Source organism: Hemicordylus capensis, chromosome 14, assembly GCF_027244095.1.
Source record: "Hemicordylus capensis ecotype Gifberg chromosome 14, rHemCap1.1.pri, whole genome shotgun sequence".
NCBI lineage: Eukaryota > Metazoa > Chordata > Lepidosauria > Squamata > Cordylidae > Hemicordylus > Hemicordylus capensis.
The window spans coordinates 2,013,187-2,037,759 of NC_069670.1; the positions used below are offsets into that span (position 1 = coordinate 2,013,187).

The following is a 24,573-nucleotide window of genomic DNA, read 5'->3' on the forward strand; positions in this document are numbered from 1 at the left end:
CAAGAGCATATAATTCAATTGCATAGACGTCAATGGTACTCAGGCTCTTGACTGCCACTGCATACACTTCCCGCCCCCCCCCCAACTTGTGTCCCTCATTCTGGCAATGAAATGTTGCCAACCCTAGTTCAAATATGGAGGGGGAAACCCAAATGGTGTGTGTGAAGGTGCTCTCTGGAATATCATACAGACTAAGGGGTCAATCTGGCCAATATGTGAACTCACCGCCACCCTCCCAAAGTAAAGTTGCAGGAAAGTCGCCATCTGAAAAAGCTCTTGGAGACCCTGTGAACCTGGTACATTCTGCATGCTAAGTAGATCTACAGCCTGCCCCAGTATTTTATTACTAAAACAAACACACATTCAATTCCCCATCCCACCCCCCCTGCCTTTAGCCCTGCACATTTCCCTCGTTTGTAATCTCTCATATTCAGATTGCAGGCTGTAAACCTCTTGGGGCAAGGACCTATGATAAGTAAATCATACATTCCGCTAGAACTCAGCTTACGGAGCAGACAGGGCTCATGGTCCCCTCTTGATACCAGGCCCATCACTCAGAGGGAGCCAAGCCAAACTCGCCTGGCCAGGACATGGGTCCATGCCTGCTCCCCGCTCTGCAGCTCTGTGAAACCTGTAGCTGGCAAGGACACTTTGGACACGACCAGGTACGTCCAGGACCAGGAGGGGCCGTTTTTCCCAATGGATTAAGCTGACTCAGAGCAGAAGTACAGAAGAAAAACAGGGATTTCGTTTCACATGGCACAAAGATTTCACTAATGACATCATCCAGCAAGAAAACTATTGATGGAAATGATTTCTTTTTTTGTTTGAGCTTTCTATTTTTGCATTTTAATAAAGGATTTTGTGCTTTTTAACCAAGAGGAAGCAAAGAATGCCACCACAGTCTTTTGTCATAACTCAGAAAGGTTTCGATTGGCCAGATAAATATAAAAAACTACAACCGCTCACCTACCTCTATGAATCTGCATCCTTTTAAAGCCATCTAAGCCAGTGACCATTGCCTCATCTTGTGGCAGTGAGCTCCACAGATTAATAGGATGCAGACCTGCAGGTCAGGACTGTGTCCACTTAATTCTTTGTGCAGCTTAAGTCTTCTAGGCTCTTGAGTGAGATTAATGATCATTCTTTTACACACATCATCTAAGTTTATTTTCCTGCCATCTTGTCTCTCGTGAGAGCAAATAGCAAACAATGTCAAAGATGTTATATATATATATATACAACGAAACATAAAAAGTAAAACCTCCACAATCTCCACTGCAAGCTGACTGAAGCAGGCCAGAAAAACAACATCACTAGCTGCTTAGAACATCAGGGAAGCCCTGCTGGATCCAAAAGGTCCATCTAACCCAAGATCCTGCTTCCCACAGTGACCAAACCGATGGCTCTGGAAATTCCACAAGAAGGGTTTATCTCCAGCATCTGCTACTCCAAGGTAGACTGCCTTGAAATATGGAGGCTTTGCTTAGCCGGAATAATGAATAGCCATCGATCGAGCTTTGTGGATTCGACTTCTCTCCTTTTAGAGCTGTCTAAGCCCATGGCCATCACCACATCTTGTGGCAGCAAGTTCCACAACTTAACTATGAGTTGTGTGGGAAAACACTCCCCACCACCACAGTCCTGAATCTGCTGTCAAATCAACCAAAACTCCTTGCCAAAGAGAGAAAGGTGTCACAGACTTCTTGGACATCCTCACCGAGATAACAGGTGGGCTAAATAAGTAGAGAAAAACAATGCAGAAGTTGCCACCATAGGGATGATCAGTGCTGGTGTGTGTCTGACTTTACTCCAAAGAAGAAGAAGAATAAAACACTGACATAAAAAGCTTGATTATTTTACAAGACTGGAAGAAAAATCCTGCCAGCTTCACCGCTTGTTGGCTCCAGAGCTGTTCCAGGCTTGATCTAGTCTGGGAGAGAAGTGGGGAGAGGGGAGTAGAAAGAACGGTTAGATCTCTAAATACTATCTTGCATGGAAGGCTGGAGGGAACGGAAGCGCGTAATACTCACTGGCGGACGCAGCCGGGAATATGCACTTGCTCCAGCGGGATCATCTGGCCTAGATCCTCCAGGCTGTCCACAAACTGAAGCTTTCGGCTGAACTTGGAACTGAGAGGGGGAGAGATTGGAGAGGGCATCTACATAAAAAGCATTTGTGGGCCACATTCTGCAAGAGCCTAGCTTTAGACATCACACTGTAGGGGGCTAGAACCAAAAGGTGCCTCTCTGTATACAGAAAGTGCCCCCCCACCCATGGATCGGCTGGTGTGTTTTTTAAAATCTTGTATGATAACGTTGTTTCTAAAAAGTAAAACTAAATCCAAAGATGCTTTCCTGCTTGCACGAGAGCTTGTGCAAGAACTCGTGAAAGACTTGCACAAGCACGACGGAAAACACCACAACAGGAGTCTAGCCCAATCACTCCGAGCTGTTCTGCTGCACAAGCACTTTCAGAACAGCCCTATCCGCTATTTTCCTTCTGCTCGTGGTTCTTGGGATCCAATCAAGGCAGTGTGGCACAGTGGTTAGAGTGCTGGAGTGTTAGAACAGGGGAGACCCGAGTTCCAATCCCCCTTCAGCCATGAGACTTGCTGGGTGACTCTGGGCCAGTCACTCCTCTCTCAGCCTAACCTACTACCTACCACACAAGGTTGTTGTGAGGATAAATATAACTCAGGGCTCCTTGAATGAAAAGCAGGATATAGATGTGAAACAAACAACCCAACCCAACATGCTTTACATCTGGGGGTCCTTACCAGAGGGGCTAGAATCAGCCAACCAACCCTTTGTGAATGTGTGCAGGGATCACACTAGACTTTGACCTGGTTCACATAATTGTTCGAAACTGGGTTTAATGTGGGTTACCAACATTAGCATGATTTTGTGAACCCAGGTCAAGGTGGTTTCTGGCCTGAGATGAATCTGAGATTCCTGCCTTGGCCTGGGCTCACACAATCATGCCAATGTCGGTAACCCGCATTACACCTAGATTTGAATGGTTGTGTGGACAAGGCCTTTGAATGTGAAATGCAGCATGGTGTTTTGGACATGTCTACCAAATTTCATGCCAATATCTCAACAGTCAAAGGAGACATCCACATTTCCTCCCCCTCAAAAAATCAAGATGGCGCCATATGAATTGATCCAGAATGTGTTCTATCTCCCAGTCACTTGCTGAGTAAACCAGTGGACCTACCTAATGAAAGGTTTGCACACAGCCATCAATGCCTTGACATACCAGGTGGAATGTACAATAATCAAAGACTTCAGGTTCTTCCTGAGCCTGAAATAGAAGTCAAAAGGTCATAAGGCACTGTTTAAATTGTGGAACCTCTTGCCACAGGGTTTCTGTGTCCAAGAACGCAGAGATTCAGCAAGGTGTTTTCCAGATTACACGCTGCAACAGTCTCGCAATGGGTCCTTTAAGCGCCCCTCCGCATTTCTCATGTTGTGCCATCGCTGTCACTGTGCTGGGTGCCATCCATATTTCCGTGTGTTAATAAAGGGCAGGATCCAGACTAAGCTAGTCATGACTAAGTTTAAATCCATGGGGCATAGTCAGGACTAATTTAGTCTGCATTCTGCCCAGAGAGTACTGTTGGAGATGAACTTCCAGTGCATCGACCTTTTGCACCCACTGTCCTAATGACCACTAGGGGCATTGGGGGTAGAGACAGTGAGTCAGGGTCTCCCAATCTGTCCCCACTCTATGACCCCTGAACGGACTCTGCAGCACTTCCTGTGCTGAGTCACAATCCTTCCTTTCCTCCTAGAGAGCAGATGGAAACCTCTCTCTCTCTCTACTTACCTATCCATTATGTAGTCCTCTAGATTAGAGATAGGTCTTTCCTATCTAAGTGTATTTAACCAATAAATATTTAGTGTCTAGTCATACAAGGATCTCCATGTGTTCTCTCTAAATAGCTGCAACAACTAAACCATCCTCTGCTACCTACTCTGTAACTGGAGTGTGTGCTCATTCCTTAGTGCTCTGCGGTTTTACCTATTGTGGGTAAAAATCAACAATCTCTAACAAGTACAAAAATGATGAAACAAATATTTGAGGTACAGAGGAAAAAAAGGTGTTTGGGGGAAAGCCCCACTCTCACCCTTGGTTGGGGACCTCTCTCGCTCTAACTCCACCCCATGGCCTCTCTTACCGCCGGTCAATAGTCTGGTAACACTGTTTGATCCAGGTAAAAGAAGGCACCCTGCTACGAGGGGTCGCACCATTCAGACACACCAGCGTGTAGTTCTCGGCTACCATCAGCTCCAGCGTTCCTGTGATGTACCTGCCAGTGGGGAGAGAAACAGAGCAGGTAGAACATTAGCTAGGTCTAGTAAAATGTGTCATCAAGTCAATTTCAACTCCTGGCGCCCACAGAGTCCTGTGGTTTTCTTTGGTAGAATACAGGAGGGGTTGACCATTGCCTCCTCCTGCATAGTGTGAGATGAAGCCTTTCAGCAGCTTCCTATATTGCTGCTGCCCGATACAGGTGTTTCTGGGAAACATACCAGTGGGGATTTGAACCGGCAACCTTCTACTTGTTAGTCAAGCATTTCCCTGCTGCACCACTTAAGGTGTTACAGATGCTCAAGTCTTTTGCAAGTCTATGTGTTATCGACACATACCTCATCATTGTTGCAATGGATCTGTCTTGATCGAAGCATTCCCCCTTCTCTCACACATGGGAAAGAATGCTTCTTCCAGTTCCATACTGGGAGAGGCATTTCCCCTGCTCACACACAATGGAGCAGTTAGAATGGGAGTTAGAATGCCTCTTCTAACTCCATCTTGGGAGAGGCATTCCTCTTTCCTTAGCACATGGGAGAGAAATCTAATCCCATCTTGGGAGAGGCATTACCCCTTTTTGCACACATGGGAGAGAATACCTCTTATATCCTGCATGCATCAGCTGAACACAACAGAATAATGTTTTTCTTCTGAAATATTAAATTTACTCATATGCAACTGTGTGCAGATTTATATTAATGTTTGTTTGTTTTTTACAATGCCAAACACAAACAGCAAAGCATAATACAGCAAACCACAATTTATCAGTCCATCCACACTCTAATATTGTCTGTGGCAGGAAAACAATCATAATTTTCCCAACTGGTGTAAAGAATAAAATCTGACCAAATTAGATAAAAAGAATTATTTGTAGTCTGGTTTGCCCAGGACTGAATAATATGAGTTAGCTTTTCTGAGACCACAAATCCCATAAGTTTGTGTACCAGATGTCCATCGACCTGGTTCGATTTCCCCAGTGTTTGGGTATAGCTAACCTGGCAGCAGGTTACCATAAACACAATTAATTTTGGGGATGTCACATCTGTATTGGCCCCCGGAAATACATTTACCAATGCCAGGTGGGTGCATGATCCTATGTTCTGGTTTGCAATCCTGCACATCTCAGTGAAAAAAGGTAAAGTTCTGCCGTCGAGTCGGAGTTGACTCCTGGCGACCACAGTGCCCTGTGATTGTCTTTGGTAGACTACAGGAGGGGTTGATGATGCCCGTGCAGTGTGAGATGATGCCTTTCAGCACCTTCCTATATTGCTGCTTTCCCATCATCTGGGAAACATACCAGCAGGGATATGAACCAGCAACCTCTTGCTCCCTAGGCAAGCCCTAACCATGAATACCTCTGCCCAAAAGGATAAGACCCTAAGATAGGTCCACCAGAGATGAAAATATATATGGAGTGTATTGATGCCTACAATTAACGGACTGGGATTTATGTAATCCAGCAACTGATGCTGGATCCAGTCTTATGCTTGTGGAAGAGACTGCAGTGGGCATGTGGGGGGGGGGGGGGAGATCGAAATCCACACTTTGGCTATCCTGTGGATGGAACCAGAGAAGAAATCTTCTGCTGGATGAGATCTGTGCCCAAGAATAACTCGTCTGATAAGAAGCTACAGTACATGCAAAGAAATGTTACCGTCAGAGCTGTCTGGGGCAATTGGTCCCACCCAGAGTATGGTGTAAAGCAGGGATTCTCAACGTGTGGGTCCCCAGATGTTATTGGACTTAAACTCCCAGAATCCCCAACCAAAGGCCACTGGGGCTGGGGATTCTGGGAGTTGAAGTCCAAAAACATCTGGAAACCCAACGCTGAGAATCCCTGGTCTAAAGGCACCCAAGAGAGACACTTTGCTGAAGCTAAGCAGGTCCTTGTGTGGTCCCCTGGATGGGAGACCCACATATTCCACCTTTGGGGATGGGGCTGTAACTTACTGGAGGAGCATCTGCTTTGCATGCAGAAGGTTCCAGGTTCAACCCCGGGCAACCTCTCCAGGTCAGGCTGGGAGAGAGACTCCTGCCTGCAACTTGGGAGAAGCCGCTGCCAGCCTGTGTAGACAGTACTGAGCGAGATGGTCTGACTCAGTAAGGTATAAGGCAGCTTCACAGTATTAGGGTCCTCCTCGCCCCTATGGCAGCGTCCTGTCTTCCGACCAGTCCAGGAGCTTTTCCAAACCATTCATAGCAACGTCAGGATGGCAAGAGCAGGTGCCGTTCATACAGCCAAGGGCATTATCTAGCTTTGCTCCTGACGATTTGCAGCTATGGCACATTATATGCATCCTTAAAAAGCAGCCCTTGGGTGCCGTGCTCCAAATGGCCAGACTTTAGGCACTTCCTGTCGCAGCAAAGCCACCCATCTGGGAAGGCTCCTGGAGTTCACAGAATGGCCACATGGAACCCCCAGGTTCAAGAGCAGTCTACCCTCGAAGATCAGTTGCTGGAGAACAGCAGCAGCGGAAGTCTGCTCCCTGCATGTGGGCTTCCCCGACACCCCTGGCTGGCCACTGTGGGAAGGAGGAAGGCCGCCTGATCCAACAGGGCTCAACCACAGAAGGGCACCACACTCACCTGAATAGGTTCTCCATGACATACAGATAACCTGAGATGCTACTGTCTGGCAAGTAGCATGAAGCGAACACGATGATTGCATTCAGACCTTCCCCATAGTAGCCTGCAAGACAACGGCTGGGGTGAGTCAGGGATGGCACAGCAACATTTGGGGCGTGGGTGCAGGGCCACCAGGACAGTCCATTGACCCAACTTCCTTGTATTCGGAAAGTATTAAAGACCCCCTTCCCCTCTCTTCCTCGGCATTTGGTTGCTTTACTTGGGTAGCTGCCACGTTTTTCTGGACTCGGGGCCCTTACTGCACACACAAAAACCCAACAGGTAGAGAACATAGGAACAAACATAGGAAGCTGCCATATACTGAGTCAGACCCTTGGTCTATCTAGCTCAGTATTGTCTTCACAGACTGGCAGCGGCTTCTCCAAGGTGGCAGGCAGGAATCTCTCTCAGCCCAATCTTGGAGATACTGCCAGGGAGGGAACTTGGAGCCTAGATGCTCTTCCCAGAGAGGCTCCATCCCCTCTCTGGGAACTGTAAGAATCTTACAGTTCTCACACTTCTAGTCTCCCTTTCAAATGCAACCAGGGCAGACGCTGCTTAGCTAAGGGGACAAGTCATGCTTGCTACCACAAGACCAGCTCTCCTCTCCATAAGACCAGCTCTCCTCTCCGTGGGAAACTCTCAGTGGGAGTTTCCCCACTGCCACCTCTTCGTATCGGGCGGGGCCTGACCTGTTGAACACCTGCCTATTGCACTGCTGTTAGAGCCCTGAGCTTCTCTTTCGCCATTTAAATCCCGCAGCTCTTTATTGGGGGCACATCTGATCTTCCTCCACAACCCAAGACACGCAACCTTCCCCCTCACTACCTCCGTGTGAGATCACTCTCTTGTAGGGCTCGACGGCATCCAGGTCCACTTTCTGTTCCTGCTCATCCGTCAGGAAAATCCGCCATTTCCGCCCATTTGGGTCCTTGATGTCTACGACGCGGCCTGTGCAGAATTTCTCAGACAGGCTGCCGTCCACACGCCGGGCTCTGGGAAGGTCATCTGCGGGTGTTTGCATTGGGGGGAAACGGGACTCAAGTCAGTATTACACGTGAATCCTGTTTCCTGGGAAAGAGTCAGGCAACAACAACAAATATTTATATACTGCTTTTCAACAAAAGTTTCTAAAGTGGTTTACACAGAGAAATAACAAATACATAAGATTGATCCCTCTCCCCAATTGGCTCACAATCTAAAAAGAAACATAAGATAGACACCAGCAACAGTCACTGGAGGGATGCTGTGCTGGGGGTGGAAGAAGAGAGAACATTGAAAGGTGCCTCTTTGCCAAGTTAGCAGGCAAGTGTCAGGGACCCTTTTGACTCAGCACCCACCTGAGCCAGCAATCCATCTGTTGCTCAGGCCCATGGAGGAAGCTGCCTCCTACTGAGTCAGACCATTGGTCTATCTAGCTCAGTATTGTCTTCACAGACTGGCAGCGGCTTCTCCAAGGTTGCAGGCAGGAATCTCTCTCAGCCCGATCTTGGAGATGCTGCCAGGGAGGGGACTTGGGACCTTCTTCTGCTCTTCCCAGAGCAGCTCCATCCCCTGAGGGGAATATCCTACAGTGCTCACACATGTGGTCTCCCATTCAAATGCAAACCTGGGTAGACCCTGCTTAGCAAAGGGGGCAATTCATGTTTGCTGCCCCAAGACCAGTTCTCCTCTCTACAACACAAGGGCGAAGCCCCTGCTGAAGAGGACCTGTGGGGCTATGGGGCCTGGGTCCCTGGTTCCAGAGACCCTGACCCCACAGGGGACTCACCCCTAGCCCCAGGAGTGTGGCTGCCGCCGCCAAGCTCAGGCCCAGTTACAGCAGTGACGGCGGAGGGCTCACCTGGCTGCTCACGATGCTCACCCAACTGCCTGTTGTGACCTGTTCTGCACAGGTGAGGTCTGGGCAGCAGGAGGGGGGTCAGGCATCAGCCCCTTAGGACAGCGTTTCTTGAGGCAAGGAGTGGGTTTTTCCTGCTCAAAGTCACAGCTCACAAGCTGGATATAGGAAGCCAACAGGCCTCCTCCGCTCTCTGAACCTGATATCTCTGGTACTCTGTGGTAGACTGCTTGCGGACTTGGAGGTTCGGTCCAGCTGTCATGGCTCACAGCCATTGGATAGAGCTTTTCTTCTCCTTCATACACTTGCCCAATTTTCCCTTTTAGATCGACCCAAGCCAGTGGCCGTCACCACATCTTGTGGCAGTGAGTTCCATATGCTAACGACACACTGTAGGGAGTTGGGGATGATGCTGTTTGCCAGATATTGACACGTGGGGGTGGAGTGGATGCTGCAGCAGTGGGGGGGGGTTCTCTTTCTGAGGGGCACAGGGTAGTGGGTGCATCTAAGATGGGGCCAGCTGCTCAAGGGACACTTCAGCCCCCCCCCAATCTGGAAATTGCTCCCTAAGTCTGTGAAGGATTGCTCTAACGAAAACACAATTCTCTCACCTCAGCCCACCCCCCAAAGTGGCCCCCTTCACCCCCATCCACCTGGCGGAAACCCGAACTCGTTCCCTCACCTTCCCACTCAAACTCGTGTCCGTTCTCAGAGTCCTCCTGCAGCAGCTCGCTCTCCGACGGTGTCTCCAGCTCGTCCACATCGATGTCCAGGCTGCCGTCGGGGGTCCCTTCCAGACATTCGCCCGACTTCACCGAGCCCTCGGCCAGATCCGGCGCCGGGAGCCGCTTCTTCATTCTCCGTTGGCCACACAGCTCCAGGGTGTTGGGAGGAATCACTGGTACGAGGGACCGGGGAGGGGGGGTGTTAAAGGGGGGGGGGGCTCTTCAGACAGGAAGGTGCTTATTGGGTTTTTTGGGGGGGTGGGGAGCTCCTCCATTCAAAGATAACTCATAGGAACATAGGAAGCTGCCATATACTGAGTCAGACCCTTGGTCTATCTAGCTCAGTATTGTCTTCACAGACTGGCAGCGGCTTCTCCAAGGTTGCAGGCAGGAGTCTCTCTCAGCCCTCTCTTGGAGATGCTGCCAGGGAGGGAACTTGGAACCTTCTGCTCTTCCCAGAGCGGCTCCATCCCCTGAGGGGAAGATCTTCCAGCGCTCACACTTCTAGTCTCCCATTCAAATGCAACCAAGTGTGACACACACTCTCTCTCTCTCTCTCTCTCTCGCTCTCGCTCTCTCATATCAAACACCAGACACAAAGACACTAAGGAGTCAGCAGAAAAGCCGAGAGCAGCAGCAAAGGACAAACTGACAAATCCAGCAAATAAAAGGCAACAGCCAGGTTTGTTGCACGCAGTGAAGAGTGGGAGTTACACCAACCCCCCCAGGGCAGGTACTTACACTTTCTAGGGACAACCACAAAGATGGAGCCGTCTCTGCGACAGGCTCCCTGGTATGTCCTTGGGTGTTCTTCGTCCCCAGCATCTGGCCTTCAGAGATATGCTGCCTCTAAACCTGGAGGCTCCCTTGGAGGCTAATAGTCATGGAGGCTAATAAGCCATGGCATGGGCAGACCTCTCTCCCTCCTCCATGAATTTGCCTAGTCCTCTTTTAAAGCCATCTAAGCGTGCGGTGGCCCTCGTTGCCTCTTGTGGCAGGGAGTTCCATTGGCTATTCATGAATGCGGTATAGTATGAGCTGCTCTGCGAAGAGCAGAAGGCCCCAAGTTCCCTCCCTGGCAGCATCTCCAAGAGAGGGCTGAGAGAGATTCCTGCCTGCAACCTTGGAGAAGCCGTTGCCAGTCTGTGTAGAGAGAATACTGAGCAAGATGGACCAAGGGTCTGACTCAGTATATGGCAGCTTCCTATATTCCTATGGGCTTGCAGAGATTCTGAAGGGCATATCACAACTCCAGGCATTTCCTTCCCAAGGATCATCAACCCCAGCATACGTTCTGCCCAGCAGAGGCCAGGCAGATGCTCCTGGGATGCTCGCCAACAGAGTATAAAGGTGATGACGTTGCCCCACAGTCTCTCCCAAACCTTTGGTGTTCAGAGGTAGATTGCCCTTAAACATGGAGGCTCCACTTTCTCAGCATGAACAGTCGCTCTTTCCACTGTGCTGCCACAAAGGTGGGGGATATAAAGAAGAGGCAAGAAAGAGGACCCAGAACATCTTCTGGGTCTCCTCTCCAGAACCTTACCGAAGAAACCCATCACATCAACCTTTAGGGAAATATTCACTACCCTCCTCCACATCCATCCTTCTCTTGGGACTTACCTGGACTAAGTTCAGAACTGGATTCTTCGAGGTCCTCCTCGGAGATCTCTGGAAGTGGCCTGTGAGACAAGACAGAGAGAACCTTAATTTAATTTAATTTTAATGTATCATATTTCTATACCACCTGATATAGACATCTCTAGCAGTGTATAAAGTTCCTTTTAAGGTGGTAGAACCAGTTACAACACTATATGAAAAGTATTAAGATCATTAAATATCTATTAGTTTTGACATAGTTACAAGTACACAGATTACAAACATGCTGGCATATTGCACTTCAGTAATCCAGAATATAATAAATTCATTCTCTCTGTCAGAAACAGAACAGAAAAAGACGTACCTGCAATGTTAGCCATGAAACAACACTGACCGAGCCTAGGAATTCAAGCCGTGAGGGAGGACAACTCAAAGCTGGGGTGAATATTTTATTTATTTATTTATACTTTTATATCCCGCTCTTCCTCCAAGGAGCCCAGAGTGGTGTACTACATACTTGAGTTTCTCTTTCGCAACAACCCTGTGAGGTAGGTTAGGCTGAGAGAGAAGCGACCGGCCCAGAGTCACCCAGCAAGTCTCAGGGCTGAATTTGAACTCGGGTCTCCCCGAGTCCCCGGTCCTAGTCCAGCACTACACCACGCTGGCTCTCTCCATATCAGAGGAGTTCTGCTGCCTCAAGCCACCTAATGGTGCAGTGGGGAAATGACTTGACTAGCCGGTTCGAATCCCTCCCTTTGAATCCCGCCGGGTCGGCTGCCGGTTCGAATCCCCACTGGGATGTCCCCCAGACGATGGGAAACACCTATACTGGGCAGCGGCGATCTAGGAAGGTGCTCAAAGGCATCATCTCGGATTGTGTGGGAGGAGGCGGCCATGGGAAACCCCTCCTGTGTTCTACCAAACTCAACCAGAGGGCTCTGTGGTCTCCGGGAGGCGACACCGACTCGACAGCAGACCTTGACCTTGACCTGCTGGCTCATCACATCCTGCTTCCCACAGTGGCCAATCAGATGCTCCAGGAAGCTTGCAAGTGGGTCGGAAAGAGAACAGCCCTTCTTTGCTGCCGCCTGCCACCAGCTGGCGTGATATTGCCCCTCCACACGGAGGTCTCTATAGTTGCCATAGCTAATACTGCTGTCCCCTAGCACCTGGACACCAGGTAGCCCCCTTTCCCCCGCCTGTGGGCTTCCCAGATTATTATTATTATTACATTTATATCCCGCTCTTCCTCCAAGGAGCCCAGAGGGGTGTAATACATACTTGAGTTTCTCTTTCACAACAACCCTGTGAGGTAGGTTAGGCTGAGAGAGAAGTGACTGGCCCAGAGTCACCCAGCAAGTCTCATGGCTGAATGGGGATTTGAACTCAGGTCTCCCCAGTCCCAGTCCAGCACTCTAACCACTACACCACGCTGGCCACTGTGTGAGACGGGATGGGCCCTTGGCCTGACCCAGCAGGGCGTTTCTTATATAGGCCAAGCCTGTGAAGCTGTATTCACATCCCTCCCTTGTGAAACAACCTCCCCTCCCCCGTTTCCTTCCCTAGTATTTGATTTTAGAGTGTAGGCTCCTTGGAGGCAGAGATCTATTTGTTCCTTTCTTTCAAACCATGCGGGTCCAGACCCAGCATAGTTACCGGGGGAATTCGTCATCCTGCCATTCTTCCTTCAGCTCCATGTCCTTGATGTTGACTTCCTCTTCCCTTTGCTCGGGGTCAACGGTCTTCTCTGGTTCTTTTTTAAACCTACAAGGCCAAGAGAGCAGTTCTGTGACCACCACATTCCCACCAAACCACACATTTCCCTCCAGGGCCAGCTCTTACATGGATCTATGCAAATTGCATCCAGTTGGACTGTTCTGTTAACTTAGGGAGGAGAGCTGGTCTTGGGGTAGTGAGCATAAATTGCCTCTGTTCCCAGTTCCCTCCCGGGCAGCATCTCCAGATAGGGCCGGGGGAGACTCCTGCCTGCAGCCTTGGAGAAGCTGCTGCCAGTCTGGGTAGACAATACTGAGCTAGATAGACCAGTGGTCTGACTCAGTATATGGCAGCTTCCTATGTTCCTAACTCAACTTCCTCTTTTTTGCTTTTTAAAATTTTTATTGGTTTTTACAATATCTTAACAATCCCGCTACATCTAATTAAGTAAATATTGACTTCCCGCTCACCAATCTGCGTGATTCATTAACTATACAGGCAGGGGCGTATCTAGGGGTATGGCAGGCAGGGCACGTGCTCTGGGCGCCACTTGAAGGGGGGTGCCATTTTGTAAAATTAATTTTAAAAAATGGCTGCCAAAAACAAAATGGCCACCGTGCATGCTCAAATGGCCTCTGTGAGGCCCTAGGTCATGCCAGGCCTTGCAGAGGCCATTTGAGCATGCGCGGTGGCCATTTTGTTTTCAGTGGCCATTTTTTTAAAAAAAGATTTTTTAAAATGGCCACTGCACATGCTCAAATGGTCCCTGCAAGGCCCTAGAGGCCAGTGGGGGGAGGAGGAACCTTTGCAAACCCCCCAGCCTTTAGGAAACCCCCCGAAGGGGCTACAGGTAAAAAAATAATTATATATAATATAAGTCACTGTACATATATTCAGATTGGCACTATGTACAGAGAATCAGGGCTTGTGAATACTGAGCTGACACTTATGAGCTAGGATTGTATTCATTTGCTCTTACTTTGCTTCTTGTGATAAGAGTTAAGTGTGATGTCTTCCTGATATGGCTATTAATGGTGAATTTGTCTTTGAATCAGTGTGAAATCCTTAATATTAAGGCCCACTGGGAGTTTCTTGCTCTCTTTCTCTCATTTTAACTGTCTTTCTGAAATACTAGAATATATTCCCAGCAGTGACACAGTTGACTCTGCATATCCTTGAATTATTTTCAGAGTATCTGGGAAAAGTCCAATTCTCCATTTATTTTTAAAACTTATGTAATAGTGATGCTACAATGCATAGTAGAGAATTAGACAGGCACTTCTAGTTTTCCAAGTACACCTCCACATAGTATTTGGGTATTTCATGAGCCCCAGCATACTGAAATTTGTAGTTTTCCAGCATTTTTTTGGACTGGCTAAGTCCACTGCTAAAATAGTTTTTGAAATATTAAAAGATTAACGAGCCTGACTTGTATTTTTCAGCTGATATTACGGTAAAGTTATCTGAAAGATGGGTGTCAGATGCTTGGACAGGGGGCGCAATTTCAGTGTTTGCCCTAGGTGCTATTTTCCCTAGATACGCCTCTGTATACAAGTCAGCCATTGCTATAGTAATTCAAAACATATATCCTACGCATTGCAAACTCGATTTTACTCTACCCAACCTGCTATTATTACTAAATTTCAAACCCTGCTGAAAGGTCCATATTAGAAAAATAGTTCTTTAAGTATAGTAAGAATGGTTTCCAATCTTCTTTGAAACATTCCAAGTTTTCAACCCTTATCAGTGCTGTAGGTTTTGCCATCTCAGCATATTCCAACATTTTTATCAACCAATCTTCTTTTGAGGGCATTTCATTGTCTTTCCATTTTTGCGCATATACTATTCTGGCCGCCGTGGTTGCATACAAAAAAAATGTTAAGTTTCTTCTGGAAAACTCTCCTTGCGTTATTCCCAGCAGGAAGGATTCTGGCCTCTTAGGAAATGTCATTTAAAAAATGTTCTTCAACTCATTATATATCATATCCCAAAAGGCCTTTGCCTTCCCGCATGACCACTACATATGAAAAAAAGTTCCTTCACATTGTCCACATGTCCAACATTTGTTTGGGACATTTTTATACATTAATGCTAATTTTTGGGGTGTCAAGTACCACCTATACATCAACTTATAATAATTTTCTTTTAAAGTATAACATGCAGTGAACTTTAAATCCATTTTCCATAATTTTTCCCAAGCTGCCGTATCTATATTATGACCCTCATCTTGAGCCCATTTTATCATAGTCGTTTTAACCACTTGATCTCTTGTCTCCTCCAAAAGCAACAGCTTATACATTGCGTTTCGTTATCGAAAGGGACTGTGGTGTGCCCAGTCTCCGGATCTTTTAAGCGCCTATCAGCTCTCCTGCTGGGCCTGCCTCTCCAGGTAAGCAACAAGGAATTACCTTCCAAAAGTGTTTGGGGATTTGGCTAGAGAGAACCCTGGTCGGGCAGCTGAAAGTCTGAGCCAGAAAGAGAAAGTCCAACATTTTTCTACTGCAGAGTCCGAATATTAAACACCCAGGTGGCAGGCAGGGCCAGGTTTGCTGCTTACTGGCACGCCTAGAAGGGGAACAGAGTGCTCACTGCAAGAGATTTGCTCTGTTGACCCACATTGACAAAGCCAGGTGGGTGATGGGAGCAGTTCCAGGCGGTGGAGTGTTTCATTTCCATAATGAAAGGAAAACACAGAAACTGCTGCGCCGGAAGAGACCAAAAGGTCCACCTTGCCCAGCCTCCTGCTTCCAAGAGTGGACAGCTAAATGCTAGGGAGAAGAGCTGGTCTTGCGGTGGCGAGCATGAACTGTCTGCTTTGCTACGCAGGGCCTGCCTTGGTTTACATTTGGATGGGGGACAACATGTGAGCGCTGGAAGGGAGGGAGAGAAAGGGGAAAATGTCCTATTGGGCAGCCAGCGTAGCCTGAAATAACCAACAGAGGGTTCACCCAGGCATGGGAGGGGCAAGAGAATCAGCATGGTGTAGTGGTTAGAGTGCTGGACTAGGACTGGGGAGACCCGAGTTCAAATCTCCATCCAGCCATGAGACTTGCTGGGTGACTCTGGGCCAGTCACTTCTCTCTCAGCCTAGCCTACTTCACAGGGTTGTTGTGAGGAGAAACCAAAGTATGTAGTACACCGCTCTGGGCTCCTTGGAGGAAGAACGGGATATAAAATGTTAAAAAAATAATTCAAAAAGTTCGCTCTGGGCTCCTCTAGAGGGCTTCTGCGGCCCTGTTCATTGGTGGCCTGGGTTCTTTGAACCCATCCGCACAATGGTGGCTACACCCCTGGGAACCATCCATGATGTGGTGTGTGGAGGCCAGGGCCAATTTTCAGCACATTAATTACTACATTAAAATCTATTAATAGAATATAAGGGACAGGCTATAGAAAAAGCTAAGAATCTAGCAGAGATAAAAGGATATAAGAAGACAGGGGGTTCAAAATATGAGGTAGGCTTATCTATGTTAAAGATTCCCTTTATTTCTAACAATTTTATTAGGCAATGCCAGGACAGTTTAGGGAAACATATGGGATCAAAACTAATGAAGTGTATTCAACCACTAAAATCTTGAAGCAACAGTTAGTAAGATCCAGAATATACGACCAGAAGTGTGAAACGAAAGCTTGCCCAGTCTGTGAAAATGGGGAAGGCAGTTGCAAGCAGAAAGGGGTCATCTATAAAATCACTTGTGGAGAATGTGGTGAAAATTACATAGGGGAAACAGGAGGGCATCTGATCATCAGATTCAAAGAACACCTAGCAGATTCTAAATACAAAAACAGGGGGAAACCATAGGAACATAGGAAACTGCCATATACTGAGTCATACCCTTGGTCCATCTAGCTCAGTATTGTCTTCACAGACTGGCAGCGGCTTCTCCAAGGTTGCAGGCAGGAGTCTCTCTCAGCCGCATCTTGGAGATGCTGCCAGGGAGGGAACTGGGAGCCTAGATGCTCTTCCCAGAGCGGCTCCATCCCTGGAGGGGAATATCTTGCAGGGCTCACACATCAAGTCTCCCATTCATATGCAACCAGGGCAGACCCTGCTTAGCTATGGGATAAGTCATGCTTGCTACCACAAGACCAGCTCTCCTCTGGTCGGTACATATGAATCCATGGTCAGTACATATGAAAAACAAACATAATGGAATAACAATGCCTCTCCAAGTAAGCATTTTAGAATCTGAACATTGTATGCTGAAAAGGAAGATAAAAGAAGCATTATATTTGGATCAACTACGGCCAGAGGTTAAGGGCAAAGGAGAAAGGAGGGAAATCTTAAGGTACATAGGCTATTAAAGGGTGCAAATAACCTTTTCGTGTCACACCCGTCCTCTTCCAGTTTTTTCTCTCTCTTGGTGTCAGCAATAACCAGGTATAGCTGTGAGTCACCAACGTCGTCCTGCTCTGCCACTTGTTATGTAGTACCCAGGTGTTTAATTAGATTGGGGGGAAATCTTGGATATAAGAGTGGATTTTAAACAGTGGGAGATAGAACACTGTAGCTGACGTATATATGTCGAAGCGTCTGTTCTTTCTTGCCGTTCCCTCTATGTTTTAATTTATGCAATAAAAAAGGTCTGGAGAGAAGCTTTACAGCAGATCCATCATGCGTATTGTGTGTCGCCATTATATCACCTAATTTAAAAATGTTTTATTTAAAATATTAATGAAAGTGAGGGGGCAAAGGATTGGAGTCAGGGGGAGAGACAAGGGGAAAGAGGAATGAGAGATGGTGGCAGTGGGCAAACCCAGTGTTGTTGTAAGCCACACAGAAAACGATCTATGGGGTGGCTAACAAATAGTGTAGTATTATTGTTGTTGTTGCTGTTGATGACAATCCAGCGCAAGAGGTGTCTGGTCTGGAGAGGAGAGCTGGTCTTGTGGTAGCGAGCATGGCTTATCGCCTTAGCTAAGCAGGGTCTGCCTTGGTTGCATTTGAATGGGAGACCACATGTGAGCCCTGTAAGATATTCCCCTTAAGGGATGCAGCCATTCTGGGGAGAGCATCTAGGTTCTGAGTTCCCTCCCTGGCAGCATCTCCAAGTTAGAGCTGAGAGAGACTCCTGCCTGCAACCTTGGAGAAGCCGCTGCCAGTCTGTGTAGACAGTACTGAGCTAGATGGACCAAGGGTCTGACTCAGTATATGGCAGCTTCCTATGTCCTATGTTCCATGTCTCAAGCAGCCAAGTGCATTAAGTAACTGCGGCTCATCAGTAGGACCAGCCAAGAGCAACTCATGACAGTTTTTTTTTGCTGCTGCAGGATATTCCTACCTGAGGGCCAGCAAAAAAGTCCGCGAGGGCCACATCTGCCCCCCGCCCCCAGGCCTTATGTTGTGCAGACCTGATCTAGGAGGTCCCAGGTTCAATCCATGGCAGCGTCCTCAGGTAGGGCTGGGAGAGACTCCTGCCCGAAACCTTGGAGAGCCGCTGCCAGTCCGAGTAGACGGTACTGAGCTAGATGGACCCAGAGTCTGACTCGGCATAAGGCAGCTTGCTATGCCTCTGAGAAGCATGAATGTAGAAGCTCTCCCCTCTTCCCAAGCACTGGACTCGTGCCGCTTTGATCCAGCAAGGTTGTTCTTCTGGTGTTGGCATCATGACGTCCTTCGTCTCGCCCTCATTTACCAGGCAAATCTGTCCACCTTCCCTGCTGCATTCTAGACCAGTGATCTGTGTCTTTCAAATCCTCCCAGACATGAATCAGCCCTTCCGGGGCCGGCCGAACAGGTCGCAACATGTCCATGAATCAAAAGGGTGGGGATTCTTTGACGGCTGTCACCACTGCGGCAGCAACAGCGGAAAGCCTGGAGCCAAAGAAGGCAGTTTGTTTGCTAATTCTGGGCCTGCACAGGCCAGAGACAGATGCTTTAAACCAGAGGTGGCTAACAGCAGGATTCCTGGGAGCCACTGCATTCCCCAGATAGTGGTCCAGGGTACAGCACTTGAAACACATAATCAAATCAGTGTCCTCTAGCAACTAGGGCTTCTCAGGAGCCACACAAAGTGCTTTCCCTAAATTTCAGAATTCAGTGTGTGGTCAACTGTTACGGATTGTGAGGAGCTCCAAAAGGATCTCTCCAAACTGGGGGAGTGGGTGGCAAAGTGGCAAATGCAGTTCAGTGTTGGAAAGTGTAAAGTGATGCACATTGGGATGAAGAACCTTAGCTTCAAGTATACGCTGATGGGATCTGAGCTGTCGGTGATGGACCAGGAGAGGGATATTGGGGTCGTGGTGGACAACTAGTTGAAAGTGTCGACTCAATGTGCGCCAGCTGTGAAAAAAGGCCAATTCCATGCTAGGGATCATTAGGAAGGGGACTGAAAATAAAACAGCTAATATTATCATGCCCTTATACAAAACTATGGTGTGATCACACCTGGAGTACTGCGTACAATTCTGGTCACCACATCTAAAAAAGGACATTGTAGAACTGGAAAAGGTGCAGAAGAGGGCAACCAAGATGATCAGGGGCCTAGAGCACCTTTCTTTTGAGGCAGGGCTACAACACCTGGGGCTATTTAGTTTAGAAAAAAGGAGACATGATAGAGGTCTATAAAATCATGCATGGAGTTAAGAAAGTGGATAGAGAGAAATTCTTCTCCTTCTCCCATAACACTAGAACTAGGGGTCATCCCATGAAATTGATTGCTGGGAAATCTAGGACCAACAAACGGAAGTACTTTTTCACACAACACATAATCCACTTGTGGAATTCTCTGCCACAAGATGTGGTGACAGCCAACAACCTGGATGGCTTTAAGAAGGATTCGGATAATTTCATGGAGGAGAGGTCTATCAAGTGCAACTAGTCGGAGGGCAGTGGGCCACCTCCAGCCTCAGAGACAGGATGCCTCTGAGTACCAGTTGCAGGAGAGTCACAGCAGGAGAGAGGGCAGGCCCCCAACTCCTGCCTGTGGCTTCCAGCGGCATCTGGTGGGCCACTATGTAAGGCAGGATGTTGGACTAGATGGGCCTCCTTGGGCCTGATCCAGCAGGGCTGTTCTTATGCACTCCCTATAGACAAAAAGAACCATTAGGAACATAGGAAGCTGCCATATACTGAGTCAGACCATTGGTCTATCTAGCTCAGTATTGTCTACACAGACTAGCAGCGGCTTCTCCAAGGTTGCAGGCAGGAATCTTTCTCAGCCATATCTTGGAGATGGCAGGGAAGGAACTGGAAGCCTAGATGCTCTTCCCAGAGCAGCTCCATCCCCTAAGGGGAATATCTTACAGTGCTCACACTTCTAGTCTCCCATTCACTCTTTCTGCATACAGAATAGATGTTCTGCCACTGAGCGATCGCCCCATCCCCATTAAACATTATTAAAATATTGTCATGTCCTTCCTCCAAGAAGATCACAGCCTTGTATGTGGCTTCCCTCTCCCATTTCATCCTAACCACCACCCTGTGAGGTCAGCTCGCTGAGCGATGGCGATTGTCCCAAAGTCATCCAGTGAACGGTGTGATCATGCAGAGACTTAATCCCTCATTTCCAAAGACTTGGTCTCAAACTTTTCAAAGCCCTGGGCTCATTTTCAAAGACCTGGGCGCAAACCACAGCGGTCTCATATACGGCTTTATTTCAGGGATCTTCTAATCCTCACCCTTTCCAGCCATGCTCTAAAAGGCAGTTCACAGAGCCTTCCCGGACCTTTGGGACTGAAAGTCCTTCGACTCCTTATCTGAACATCAGATGAAAGGCACAGCCTTATGGAGATGGGATCTATTCGGGATTGACACCCCTCGCCCCCAGCTCAAAGGACTCACCTTTCAGATGGAAAGGCCACTTCGTCGCCCACATAGGACCCCATAAGGCCTGATGATCTGAGACATACAGGATCTCCCCCTTCCTTTTAGCAGCCCCAAACACAACAGCGACACGGGGGTGTCCTGGGAAGCCGGCGTACGGCCCAGACTCGTCCCAAACTGGTTTTTCAGCATGAATACCTGGGTAGAAATCAGTGAGGGATTCCTGGGTCCTAATGCCGCACCTCACAATGAAATAGGTCTGATGCGGGGTGGGGTGTGTGATGGGGTGAGAGACAAAACAAAAAAGAAAAGCAAACCAAGAATATTTAACCAGAAAATGTTAAACTCGTTTTTCCTACCTCCCCAACCACCACCACCCCCCGCCCTTGGTCCTCAGGACTGTAGACTGTAAGATCCTCAGGACAGAGACCAGTTATTTATGCTAGTATGCAAAATGCCACATGCTTTGGGAATGTATAAATCAGCAATCATTTTCACCGCTTCGGAAGCTGCATTTTGAAAACAAGGTTGGATTTGTGTGCGAAAAGAAAGCACAAATAAGGCAATCACAGCCGGGTCCCACAGCCCAGAAGGCCACCATAGGCATACACTGTGATTTCAAACCTGAAGGCATTAAACAGTAGTCCCAGTGATGATGCCATGATGTGTAGGGGAAAGTGTGCAGTGAATTGATATTTGGTGTGTGGCCACTTAATTTCTCCCAGCCAGCCTGGCTGTTGCCAGAAAGTTTGTGGTGAGAGGTGTGGAACTATTTCACATCAGCCAGAACATGTGAATATGCTTGGCCATTTTTTAATTGCATTACTTCTCCATGAGCAATGGGGAAGAATCGTGGCGGTAAGTTTTTCCTTCTATTTTTGCACGTCAAAGGGACTAGATACTTGCTTTTTAAAATGGAAACATTCAAGGAGGGAGGGGTCTGGATGGAGTATCCCCAAGAGAAATAATCCACACACACCCTAGACAGGCCCCCCTTCTGGCTAAAGCCTTGTTTGCATTTATAATTTCTTTGTTCCTGAGCTGAGTCTTATCTGTTGTTTAATCTGTCTTCTTCTGTAACTAAAAAGTTTAGTAAAATTTAAAAGTATAGGAAGAAAACAAGGTGAGAAATGTACAATGTGTACAAAACTCTCCCCCTATGGTTCTTTTCCAATTTACGTGAGATTTTAAATGCAGTGGAAATTAGTGATCATACTGGGATCCTTAGAATCACTTCCCTGGTACTGGTTTTTCCTCCTCCAGAGGGGGTGGAAAGGTTTGACCAGGGATATAATCCTCCCATTCCATCCAGTCTTTGGACCTGCTTACGGATGTTGAATTTTGGCCAGGAAAAAGCTCTTTTCATAAACCACACACTGAAAATTCTTTGGAACAGAATTAGTTCCACAACTCGCAACGCCAGCTAGGAATGAATGGCTTCAAGGGAAAATGTGCCATCAAAGCCAAATCAGTGCACAATAAAAGAGTTAAAGAAAATGGACAAAGATCAATAAGTATGTGGAAAACTGGGCTCTGTCTATAAAATTTTTCTACAAGAAATGATTTACTTACTAATGCTCCAGCAATGCCATACACCATCAATTCTGTAATGGAAGCTGTATGAAATAGATGTGTTTTTTGTTTCCTCCACTTCTGCTCCTGCTGAACAACTCCCTGAGTTGAGAACCAAAATAATTCCACAAAATATGCAAATCCATACCACAAAATATGCAAATCCCTATAGATTTGCTTAATCTAATATATTCCAATTTCGGAATTCAGATCCGGTGCAAAATCCTGCAACCCACACAGCTGAAATCATTTGGCAGACTGCTGTAGCCTGGCTTGGCCCCTAGAGGGTGCTATACCCAACGAAGTTTTCTGCTGTGGGATTTCCTGGCGACTTCCTTGCAGCTATTAGAATAGGATTTGCATAATCATTTTAGCCGGCATGTTCTGTACGGGGTCGACCCTGGTGGAACATCAAGCATTGCAAAAATTTACAGCCACTTCACCCATTTGCTTTAAATAAATGCCCTGTTCCAGTTGCAAGTGTGCTTTAAAATGTATTTAGGAGGGACAAATTACATCAAAATTTGACGGGGGTGCATGTCCCCTTGAGAGCAACACAATGGCTGACATTGGGTGGAGAACCCATTCTGCAGTAGAGAGCATGAATTGCCCCTTTGCTAAACAGGGCTTGCCCTGGGTTGCATTTTGGATGGGTGACTACATGTCAGCACGCTGCTGTAAGATATTCTCCTTAGAGAATGAGGTCATCGCTCAGTGTTAAGAGTATCTTTGTTCTTTGCATGCAGGAGGTACCAGGTTACTCTGGCAGCCTCTCCAGATACAGCTGGGATTGGGAAAGACCCCTGTCTGGAACCTGGAAGTGATGCTGCCAGTCAGTGTATACAATACTGAGTTAAACGGGCCGGTGGCAGCTTCTCCTGTGTAACCTGAGGGGATGGGGATGGTGTGCAGAAGGTCCCAAGTTCCCTCCCTGGCAGCATCTCCAGGTAGGTCTGGGAGAGACTCCTGCCCGAAACCTTGGAGAAGCCGCCGCCAGTCAGTGTAGATGGTACTGAGCTAGATGGGCCAAGGGTCTTAGAGAGGAGAGCTGGTCTTGGGGTAGCAAACATGACTTGTCTCCTTAGCTAAGCAGGGTCAGCCCTGGTTTGGGTTTGGATGGGAGACTTGGTGTGTGAGCCCTGTAAGATATCCCCCTTTAGGGATGGAGTCGCTCTGGGAAGAGCAGACAGTTCCAAGTTCCCTCCCTGGCAGCATCTCCAAGAGAGGGCTGAGAGAGACTCCTGCCTGCAACCTTGGAGAAGCCGCTGCCAGACTGTGTAGGCAATACTGAGCTAGATGGACCAATGGTCTGACTCAGTATATGGCAGCTTCCTAGGTTCTTTATATCCTAACGAAGCATTGGTGCAATGGGAGAAACACCAGTGCACCTGAAAAGTCCAGCTAACTCTTGGCTTCACGCCTCCACCATTGACTGAGCAGTGGAGGGCAAATTTTGACAACCTCCCCTTGCCCAAGCAGCACTCTGGCCCCCCACAAAAATGCATCCCTCAGGGCCATGAAGGCCTTGGGGACATAATTTTAGACAACACTGAGGGCTTCCAGAGGCATTCTCCTTAGCAGGACTGAAGCTAAAAAAAAATCCAGTTCAGGTCCTGTGGAAGGATATTAAGGGTGAGACATGCAGGATTTGGAGATTGGACCAAAAATTAAAAAAAAAAAAAAAAAAATACAAACTTAAGGGCCAGAAATAGCTATAACATTCTTGTAATACACCTGTTTAAAGGAGAACAACCCCCCCATCAGGGCACCCACGAGGGCCTCTGAACAGTTACTGGTCCCTCTAGGATGCACTCTAGGATGGAGCTGGGCAAAGTGGCATCTGGCGGACTCTCACTTTAGAAATGCATCCGGGGAGTGACCTGATTAGAGCTGCCAAGCACCCCAGTGGTGGCCCGGGTGGGCATGAGGCCTTTTAAAGCCTTGCACCAAATCTCCAACCCGGCCCTTGCTGGTGCTGCCAGGAGGCATGAAATGAGCACCAAAGGTCTGAGAAGGAGCGGCAGATTTGGGAAAGAAAGCCTTCTGGCTTCCCAACAAATACAGATGGTAAAAGGTGAGGGAAAGCCAGGGTTGATGAATTTGCATTTGGCCTTCAAGGCCACTTCAGTATCGGACCAGCATGCGAGAGTGCAGAGTGGAAACTTAATAGCCAGCTCTTTCCCTGGATCTGAGGTGGCAGCAGAATAAACTCTAAGTGAGGGTGGAATGCTGTTTTGAAGGACTCGGTCCAAGGGCGTAGCAAGGTTGGCGTGGGCCCAGAGACAAGATTTTAAAATCCTCCCCTCACTGAAGCTCAGCTCATGAAGTAAAGAAATCTATCTATACACACACACACACACACACACACACACACCTATGTGCCACAACAGAACATCATCCTAAATTATTTTTAAAAA

General features: G+C 47.8%; 1 protein-coding gene and 1 long non-coding RNA gene across 8 annotated transcripts; one reads left to right on the forward strand and one right to left on the reverse strand.

Moving 5' to 3' along the window:
- Positions 1-1,837: 1,837 nt before the first annotated feature.
- On the reverse strand, positions 1,838-22,962 carry BNIPL (BCL2 interacting protein like). Of its 7 annotated transcripts, none has more exons than XM_053277270.1 (11): positions 22,157-22,962; positions 20,603-20,782; positions 12,760-12,867; positions 11,128-11,186; positions 9,465-9,680; positions 7,771-7,950; positions 6,904-7,006; positions 4,184-4,315; positions 3,220-3,306; positions 2,034-2,132; positions 1,838-1,933 (listed from the first exon to the last, which is right to left on the reverse strand). In XM_053277270.1, exons 2-11 carry the CDS (start codon positions 20,644-20,646, stop codon positions 1,891-1,893), a joined length of 1,071 nt encoding a protein of 356 aa, XP_053133245.1. In that variant the 5' UTR covers positions 20,647-20,782; positions 22,157-22,962; the 3' UTR covers positions 1,838-1,890. The 7 variants fall into 7 exon arrangements, with proteins under 7 accessions (XP_053133245.1, XP_053133244.1, XP_053133248.1 ...); XM_053277269.1 differs by having other exon boundaries at positions 20,603-20,843; XM_053277273.1 differs by lacking the exon at positions 20,603-20,782 and adding an exon at positions 20,783-20,843 and having other exon boundaries at positions 22,157-22,961.
- LOC128336945 (uncharacterized) lies at positions 13,565-20,705 on the forward strand. The gene is made up of 3 exons (XR_008312121.1): positions 13,565-13,669; positions 15,104-15,208; positions 20,422-20,705. It is a non-coding gene; the product is annotated as an uncharacterized LOC128336945 (long non-coding RNA).
- Positions 22,963-24,573: the final 1,611 nt, after the last annotated feature.

Excerpts from the sequence above, each read along its gene's own strand:
- BNIPL (XM_053277270.1), bottom strand. The coding sequence starts at position 20,646 with ATGGGGTCCTATGTGGGCGACGAAGTGGCCTTTCCATCTGAAAG. Across the intron at positions 7,951-9,464 it reads ACACGAGTTTGAGTGGGAAG|ATGACCTTCCCAGAGCCCGG; the intron begins GTGAGGGAACGA and ends AAACACCCGCAG. Across the intron at positions 3,307-4,183 it reads TACCAGACTATTGACCGGCG|GCTCAGGAAGAACCTGAAGT; the intron begins GTAAGAGAGGCC and ends CTTCTATTTCAG.